At 47.3% G+C, this 10,092-nt stretch overlaps 1 protein-coding gene across 1 annotated transcript; it reads right to left on the reverse strand.

Annotated features, from left to right (window-relative positions):
• Window positions 1–6,690: 6,690 nt before the first annotated feature.
• Window positions 6,691–7,986, reverse strand: LOC134290492 (uncharacterized). The gene has a single exon (XM_062857646.1). It carries the CDS (start codon window positions 7,984–7,986, stop codon window positions 6,691–6,693), a length of 1,296 nt encoding a protein of 431 aa, XP_062713630.1.
• Between the last annotated feature and the right edge of the window lie 2,106 nt (window positions 7,987–10,092).

The following is a 10,092-nucleotide window of genomic DNA, read 5'->3' on the forward strand; positions in this document are numbered from 1 at the left end:
GCTCATATGAGCATGTATTTTGCAATAATTTCGACATGGCAACCTCACTGGGTTTATAAACCACCTTCAAATACCGAAAAATATTGATATTTTGCAAAAATGTGAGCGTGCGAGCAATTTAAAAAAAATGTGTGTTTCCAACACAGTCCTTGTGCGGCATGGGCGCTACTCAAAAATGAGAGCTTTTATTTTAGAGAGTTTACTGAACAGCTGATTTCCTATCTGCTACCTACTCCTAATCGCCTATGTATTACACAGCCGAGGCGATCGACACGATCGCCAGCTGTAGGTATATAAAAGAAGAGCGAACCGGTTGGAGAGTATAGCAAATATTTCAGGAGTAGAATAGGGATGCTCAAAATACTTGACTATCGAAAACTATTTCTTCTCTCGCTTCAACATATGCCGGCCGCCTTGGAATCTCTGATTTCAAATAATCTCTCCCTCTAACTAATACACTATTTACTCCTATTGTTACCTATTGATTGATGCACCAAGCGGTAAGAAGAAGAATTTTGACATCCAAGCGGTGTGCCGTTTACATCCATCGACCAATCAGCGACGAGGATCTAATCGGCGGCACACCGCTTGGATGTCAAAACTTCTTCTTCTTTTCGCTTGGTGCATCAATCAATGCTGATTTTGGGTTTTGTTTTGCTCGTGAGTTTCTACTGAACCGATTTCGCAGCCTTTGCTCTTATGTACTCCACTGCGTATTTACTGTCGGTTTGGTTGGCCTACTTGCTGCCTGTTGCGAAAGTGTGACCTACATTCCACTATGTTCTCAACGTAAATTGTTTTGGTTTTGATGCGGCTACTGTTACGACATAATATTATTGAATTAAATCTTCTGCTGCTACTGATGATATCACTGAAGGAGGACGAATTGGATTTTGCTGACGACGATGGCCTTGTAAGGAATCATCAACTTCCAAGGAATTCACTATAGTTGCTCATCGTGCATCGATTGTCACCGGTATGAGACGTATTCAACCGGGAAGAATGAGCAAAAGTGTTGCTGATACTGGTGCTGCTGGTTTCGCTGACGGATTGGACGGATTGGACCTTGTCATAGGCGACGACGTTGGAAGGATTCTTCAGAGCTGAAGTGATTCAAAGGACTACCACCAGGTAAGTAGAAGTGCCGAATGCTTTCTTCGCCGATTAGACCTGGTCGTCTGCTGCTAGCCGCAGGTCAAGTCGCTGAAAAATATGAAAGGGTGCTTTTTACCTTTATAATCAAAATATGAAGCGACTTGCCTGGAACGGAGGCCAAATTGGCCTCCGTGTGCGCCGGGTGGCACAGATGGATCCTTTCCGCATCGGGATAATTGATCCTGCTAGAAAATTGATCGATGAACGTTTCTTTTAGGTTCTGCTTCTGCTATCTGTACGCTCCGATGGACGCTTGGCGATGGCCACGCTGACGAAGGTTCAAAACGATCCTGGCTGGACTGCGACGACGGAATATCGCCCTGGACGATTGAATGTCATCGGAATGGATGGCGGAACGGATGGCTGTCGAACTGCGACGACGGATTGTCGCGCTAAGACGACAGGGTGCCGTCGAAACTTGATTGTTGCTTGTGGACGGATGAAATACAGTGCTGGAAGAGATGAGAGGGTGCTTTTTCATCTTTTTAATCACATTACGAAAAGACTTCCCTGGAACGGAGGCCAACGGGCCTCCGCGGGTACCGGACGGTACCGATGTTCCTCTCAATCTCGTTCCGGTTAGACGTGTCGGTCGATTTAGGTTGGTACAACGCTGCTGGATGGAATGGTACTGGGTATCGGACTGGACTGTAAACTGCTTCGACGGATTGTCGAGCTGGGACGGCAGTGCGCCGTCGGAACTGGTAATTGGTTGATCTGCGGCGATGGATTTCGCGCTTTGACGGGACTGCCGTCGGAACTGATGATTGCAAAACTGCGACGACGGATTGTCGTGCTGGGACGGCGGGTTGCCATCGAAACTGCTGACTGGAACTGCGACGATGGACTCTCGTGCTGGGATGGCGGGTTGCCATCGGAACTTCGGCTGCTCGGCTGATCAATTTCGGTGGTGATGCTGCATGAAGATCGCTATCGCTGGAACAGATGAGAGGGTGCTTTTTTACCTTTATAATCGAACAAAAAAGGACTTGCCTCCGCGGACGCCGGGTGGCATCGGAATCCCTCTCACTGCTCAGCTACGATGACTTCTGGGGATTACCTACGGACTGCTACTGATTTGACGAAGCTACGTACTGCGAGCGTCGATCTCACTGGCCAAGCTAGATGACGACCACTTGTAGCACGCCAAGGGCAAAATGTGCACTTCTGCCCTCTACCAGATGCGGTTGCAGGTTACCTCAAAATAGTCAAGGGTGGTACCAAATAAAGTACGGGACTAACGGGGCGCCGAAGCGCTGGCGTTGGACGCCGCTGAAGCATTCATGCTGGACGAACTTCATTCCATGCAACATCTGACCACCACCGAAACTATACAGACCTCGAATGACAGGGGTACGCTTGACGGGCTCGATTGGAATCTTGGTCGGAGACTACTCCGGATGACCGGAGCCAGGGGCGATCGTGACTGGGAAAAATGAGCGGGTTACTTTTTTCGAAAAATACAATATACAAACGACTTAACTGGTATGCGGAGGCCGATGGATTCGACCTCCGCCGGTGGAGGAGACTTAGTTCTCCCCGTTCGACGATACAATATTGTCAAGGATGGGCAGCACGCAGATCTTTGATACTGCTTTGCGGTAGCTGCCGTCTTTGGTCTTAACCGTTACGACCCGCACATTCCCGTCTTCGCCAGCGTGAACGTCTGTCACTCGGCCGAGCTGCCACTTCAGAGGCGGTCGTTCTTCACCCTTTAGGACCGTCATGGTTCCTACTGCGACGTTGTTCCGACGTACAGTCCAAGTCGTCCGATTGTGTAGTTCCGTGAGGTACAGCTTGGACCAGTTTCCCCACAACTGATGTGTGTACCGCTGAGCTTTCTGATAGGCTGAGCGCCGATTCTCGATTGACGCGTGTCGAAACCGGCCGCCAACACACAGTACCCCGTCGTCGAGTTGCGGCTTCAGATCTGGGAACTTCGACGATTCTCTCTCTCTCGTTTGCGACTTGAAGCGGAAATGTAAAATCCAGGCAGTGTGGCGCTGGAGGTTGCTTAACGATGATCGGAGGCTGTAGACATCGCTTGGTTCGATAACTGGAAGTACTACAGAGGCATCCTTGACCTGGAGATCTACCGGATCAAAATCGTCTTCGCTGATCGGTGGAGTTGATAGCCAGTTGCACTCGTCCGACCTCAGCCAACGCGTTCCACTGAACCAGAGCGAATTGTACTGCAACTGTACCGGATCCATTCCACCGGGAATGATATCCGCCGGATTTTGCAGTCCAGCAACATGGTTCCAGACGCCGTCCTTCGTGATCTGCTTAATCTCCGAAACCCTTGCGATGAACTGCTTCCATCTTGACGGCGACGACGATAGCCAACACTTGACGATGGTTGAGTCCGTCCAGAAGAAGCACCTTGCACGTTTGCTAAGGCTGCTTACGACCTTTTCGAAGAGGTGGGCCAACAGCAAAGCAGACGATAGCTTGAACCGTGGGGTCGATTGACGCCTGTTCCCCCTTTTCAGGTTGTCGAGTGGAGCAACTCGTGATTTCGCCGTCAGCAACCTCACACACACCTCCCCCGTTTCGGAGATTGTCCGGTTGAAATACGCCTCGCAAGCTGACTCTTCCAGTGACTGCATACTGTGACTTCGACAGGTTTCTCGGTTCCAGAACTTCGTGAGGTGTTCTTGAAGATTGTTCGTGAAGCAGACGAAAGTCAAGGATGGCGATCCACCGACAGGGCGATCGGGTATCTTGCCGGAGACGATCCAGCCAAACTCGGTGTTCTGTAGTGTAGGTCCATCTTTAGTCGCTTTTTGTCGCTCGTTCCGAAGCAGGTCCATGTAATATTCTGCTCCGATTATGATGTCTACCGGTCCTGGCTCGTGGAAACGCGGATCGGCGAGGAAGGCTGCTTCGGGAAGGTTCCATCCGGTGATGCTACAACTGGCTGTCGGTAGCGAAACAGTCAGCTGCGGGAGAACATTGAAATGCATCTCTTTCGAGAATGCCGACATGCCCTCCAACCTTGGCCGAACTACAGCGCTGACGATTTTCGTCGACGTGCTGATCGACGAACCGATTCCTTGAACGGATAGAAGTGATGGCGACGCGTGGAAATGCATTCTGCTGGAGAACTCTTTCGTCATCAGGCAGTGCTGGGAGCACGAATCCAGCAGGGCTCGTGCTAGCATGGTATTGCCGTGACGATCTTGAACTTTGACAAGGGCGGTGGAGAGCAGAATGTTGTGTATGGGAGTAACTGGGAGTGCAATGTGTGTTTGGGTGGTGGATGTGGCAGTGTTGGTGGCTGGTGACTGAGTGCTCGGTCGTTGAGAGTTGCTGGGTGTAGTGTAGCTAGCGTTTGATGTCTGTGGTCTCGGGTTCGGTCTTGGTGTAGGGTCTAGCTCGAATCCAAAGTAAGATTCAATAAACTACGGTCAGATTATTTACAAAAAATACCAATTTCTTCAATTACTTGCGCTCTGAAACAGCGTCTTTATGTCACCACGTCTCAGCCAATTCTCCCTTCCTAGCTGATTCCCGACTACTACGACTGTTTCTTTTCGTAGTCCCTAACAACGAGTACATGTCACGGAACACCGAAGCAAATCATCTACTCATTATGTTATAATAACGTTATCAATTTCCTACAATCCTCCTTTTGCTTTTTTATTTCATAAGAGTAAAATTAAGTATTTATTGTAAAACGCTTTGTAACAAAATCTCTTTCTGATTATTGCTCTTTTATTTCCAGTACGATCTATCTACAGTATTGTAGGGTTAGTCATTTTCTCCGCGAATTGCAATCAAGTCTACCCAAGTATTTCACAAACTTCTTCATACTGTTACCCTGATTTGCCCATGTTGCTAGTTTGAGGTAACTTACATTGCTTCTATACTGCTTCCCTGATTCATCCGATACTCCTTTCTATTCGCGTTACAATGCACTCCTCATTGAAAAAATCTGTATTTATATTTTATCTGTAACCTTTTATTGTTTTCTTCAGTCATTTCATTTCCGCTTTTATTTGAATCATAGTGCTTCCCCAATTTCTTTTCTTTTTTTTTCATTTAGCAGTTTTTTTTTCGAATGAAATTGTCATACCTCAGTCTATCCTCTGATGTTTAAGCTATTGTATATGGAACATTCGTCTCTGTCTACCTTACCACATTTCTGTAAGCTGGCTGATATAGATGATTGTTTAAGCTCTTAGAACATTCAGGAATCCATATATTGTGAACATCGCATACAGCCCTTCAATGCTATAATAAGAAAAATTTGAATTCATGTCTTTCTCATTTGCGCGAATGGCGAGCAGCAACCTACGAGTGTTGACTGACTAAACATTACCAACCAATAACAGTCTGCATATTCCAGATCACTCAAAAATAGCTACAGTGCATTAGATCACATTTGAATTTGAGCTTTAAATTCCATCATAGTAGGCTCGTAGTACAATGGTATCCTAGGCAACATACTTTACCACTTCAATAAGCAAACAAAAGACGCTTTCGTAAACAAACATTTTCTTCCATTTTCATTTTTTTTTAACACTCCCAGTTGTTGACTATTATGCTTCAAATTCAACATAATTCAATACTATTTTAACCTTCCGTAACTCACGCGATTGGCCGCCACCGTCAGCACCACGCTAGTGCCCAGTACAAAAAGCGAGATTTTTTTTTAATGTGTACAAATACAAAATACAACAGCGCGATCGCTCGAGGGCTAAGTGAACTCTACCAGTTTAGGCTCTGCCAACATGCAGAAAATCATTGCATCCTCCTGGTACGTTTTCTTTTAGCCTTCAAGTAAGTGGACTCTCCCAGCCCAGGCGCTACCAACATGCATTTTTTTTTTCAAATTTATTTGGACTCTCCCGGTCCGGGTTGTACTGCCTCTTTCAATTATTATAACGCATTTAAGCATTTTTTTTTTCACATAGTGGACCCTCCCGGTCCGGGATTTACTGAATTCCTTCAGTAATTACACCGCATTTAAGCGAATTACCACAGTGGACTCTCCCAGTCCGGGACTTTTACACTGCATTTAAGCAACTTCTCATAGTGGACCCTCCCGGTCCGGGATTTACTGAATTCTTTCAGTTTTGTAACCGCATTTAAGCATTTCCTCAAAGTGGACCCTCCCAGTCCGGGGTTAACTGAACATTTTCAGTTATTACAACGCATTTAAGCAACTTCTTTCAGTGGACTCTCCCAGCCCAAGCACATTTTTTTCGATTTTTTTTCGCTTTTCAGCCAGTTCCAACTTTGTTTTTTTTTTAGCTTACCTAAGTTTATCCTCGTCGCCAGGTTGTAGGGTCTAGCTCGAATCCAAAGTAAGATTCAATAAACTACGGTCAGATTATTTACAAAAAATACCAATTTCTTCAATTACTTGCGCTCTGAAACAGCGTCTTTATGTCACCACGTCTCAGCCAATTCTCCCTTCCTAGCTGATTCCCGACTACTACGACTGTTTCTTCTCGTAGTCCCTAACAACGAGTACATGTCACGGAACACCGAAGCAAATCATCTACTCATTATGTTATAATAACGTTATCAATTTCCTACACTTGGTTGCGAGGATTGTGGCTGTTGTCTGGTTTGTGTCGGAGGATTTGACTGCGATTGTGGAACGGAGGATCTGATTGGTGCTCCATGCAGAAGAGTGTGATGCTTCTGCTGGCAGTGACGACAGGTTCCCTTGTCGCAGTATCGGGCCCAATGGCCAAGGCTGAGACAGTTTCGGCACAGCCTTGCCTTCGAAACAACTTCTAGCCGCTCCGCAATCTGCAACCGCTGGAACTTTCCACAGACGAAAGCGGGATGCCACGAATCTCCACAGAATGGGCACTTCCTCGACGGTTTGACGGTGGTATGGCACACGGATGACTTCGATGAGCGATCATCGGAACCGCTCGGCTTCGAACTCGCGGGTGCGACGGATTGCAGCACTGCACAATGGCTGCGAAGAAAAGCGAGCATGTTCTGGTACGTTGGCACGTCCTTAGAATTGTGATGCGTTTCCCACTGCCGTAGCGTGGCAGGATCCAGCCGGGAATACACCATGTACGCCAGAATTGTGCTCCACGCAGCGGTATCTTCTCCAATCTTCTGCAGCATCTGGAGGTTTTTCTCGAACCCGCTGATGAGGTTGCTCAAGCCGTCGTAACTCTCGCGTTTCATGCCTTCCACGGCGAAAAGAGCATCGAGGTGGGCCTTCACTATAAGTTTTTTGTTCTCATAGCGGGATTCCAGCGCCTTCCACGCTACGCTATAGTTTGCAGCTGAAAGCTCCACAGACTCGATCTCCTGCAACGCATCTCCGGAGAGAGCCGACTTCAAATAACTGAACCTGTCCATGTCGTTGAGCTGCTTGTTCTCATGGATCAGGCTGCAAAAGCTGTCTCTAAACGGGACCCACTCCTTAATCCTCCCACCAAACGACGGAAGGCGAATCTCTGGCAGCTTCACCTTTGAAAAAGAGGATTCCTGGTCACCAGGTTGACCGATTCCGGATGTCGTCGCGATTGGTGGTGGGGGAGCTCGCTTCGATGTAAGACTAGCCTTTAGACGAAAATACCGCTCCTCGAACTCGGTAAGCGCCGCCAGGTTGGCCTTTTCGCGCACTTGGACATCCTTGTCATCCTCATCCTCAGCGGTTTCGTCCGTTAGCAGCTCAACTCGTTGCCGAATCGCGTAAAACTCCTTGCAGATTGCCTCCAGGGATTCCAGGCGCACTGCAATTTGTGGTTCGTCCTGGCTGGGATCGTATCTCCGCGCGAAATTCTCCAGTCCTTCCAGCGTATTCAGCACACGTCGCTCACTCTTACCAAGGGCGCGTAGATCGGCCATTGATAATTATTTAACCACGGCACTGCACTGTGATTAACTACGAAAAGCGCAATCAATCAAAATCACACACTGCACAGCACTTTCACTTGCACCAAAACACTCGCGATCGACTCGACGTTCCACAAATTCGCGACCTCGAAAGACAGATTGACTGTTCGACGACAATTTAGACAGCAGCGAGAGGGGTGACGACCAGAGTGGACCAAACAAGCCAACAAATCCAGCGAACACCGAGACAAATTAAACAACTAGCGGACACCTCAGGGCTACGCTCCAAAATAAGAGACAACTCGCATGCACTCTAATCATTTATTTCCATCAAGGCCACATGCAATTTCCACCCAACATGCACTATACTTCCCAATAGTAAAATGTCCGTCCTCCGTCGGGCTCCTTCGCCTCGATGGTAGCGCTTTGGTTTCGTCCCGTTTGTCGTCCCTCAAGATGTCCTCCTTCAAGGGCGCTTTTCTTCGTGATGGCGCCGCGGTTCACTGGCTGCTTGTCGCACAACGTACCGCGCCACTGCTGCAGCGATGGCGCCGGAAACATTCACTGGCGCTGGCCAGACTTTTTCCTACAGGAGCACTGAACACCGGCGGGAAATCTTACTTTCACTCCGGCCGCAATTTTCCGAGCCGTGCAATTATTGCCGACGGCTTTCGCGCACCAAAAGTCAGTTTGTCCTTTATCGCACTGCGCTGCTGCACTGGCAAACAGCAGCTCACTTCTCACTGGGGATTGCCTGGTTCCCACACGGAACCGCACACAAGTGTCCTTTCTGCACAATCCGGCTCGAAGGACCAAAATGTTCGCGCCCGCCGCGGTTAACTTTCGGACACTTGATTAAAAACTCGAACTTACTGAACGAAACACCGTTTATTACGCGAACACTAAACAGTACTTTATTACGGTGATGAAAACAAGAGGAGATGTTTCCTCCGCGGCGGTTTATTTCTACTGATTTACTGAACAGCTGATTTCCTATCTGCTACCTACTCCTAATCGCCTATGTATTACACAGCCGAGGCGATCGACACGATCGCCAGCTGTAGGTATATAAAAGAAGAGCGAACCGGTTGGAGAGTATAGAGATAAGTGACATTTCAACACACGTACACTAGCTTGAATTTTTCCATACACAAAAATGCACGCAAATTCAAAGGCTATTCAGATTGCATATGAAAATATTACCCAATTAATTTGGGTAAAACGGCTAAATAATGATAAAACTAACAACCGGGGTAAGAGTGCACATATTTTCCCTCAAGTTTCACAACTACATCTACAAAACAGACACGCATGCATGTGAACGTGATTACCACTATAGCAAATATTTCTGGAGTAGAATAGGGATGCTCAAAATACTTTACTATCGAAAACTATTTCTTCTCTCGCTTCAACAATCTGCTTTGCAGTTGTGGTGCTTTATACACGCGCAGGCAAAGATTTCCAAATAGTGGTTGCTTGCAACCCAGTGAGATCTGGTCTGCAAAACCTGGGAAGGTCTTGGAGTTTATCAATTCCATTGCACCTGACTGGGAGACGACGCATCGTGGCAGTAGCTGATTACTTGACACATGGTAATTAGCTGGCTAGATGCGAATATCAAAACGGGACATGCCACAAAAGTTCAGCCTATTGGACGCAGTGGCCTAATTTCCCCAACAGCCCAACAGGGGAGGAAAAACATGCTAGACGAGCATCCCAGTTTATTCAGCTTATCTAGCAGTATGGAGTGATTAACCTTGTCGAATGCTGCCTTAAGATCGGTGTATATGGCGTCTATTTGCCGACCCTGCCCGATGTTGCGCAGACAGGAAGACGCAAATTCGCACAAATTCGTCGAGATACTTCCAGGGAAAAATCCATGCTGGCTTGTGGAAATGTAATGCTTTGTCTGGTAAAACAAATGCTCCGAGACAATGATTTCAAAAAGTTTGGAGCATGCACAAAGCGATGTCATTCCGCGATAACTTCGCACGTCATTTTTGCTACTTTTCTTATGTATTGGGAACATTGTAACAAGATACTTACAGGGCAGACCAACCGAAACGTCAAAACTAAACGATACGATACGGAACCTTATATTTCAGTACGCCTGTGCCG

This window comes from Aedes albopictus, chromosome 3, assembly GCF_035046485.1.
Source record: "Aedes albopictus strain Foshan chromosome 3, AalbF5, whole genome shotgun sequence".
NCBI lineage: Eukaryota > Metazoa > Arthropoda > Insecta > Diptera > Culicidae > Aedes > Aedes albopictus.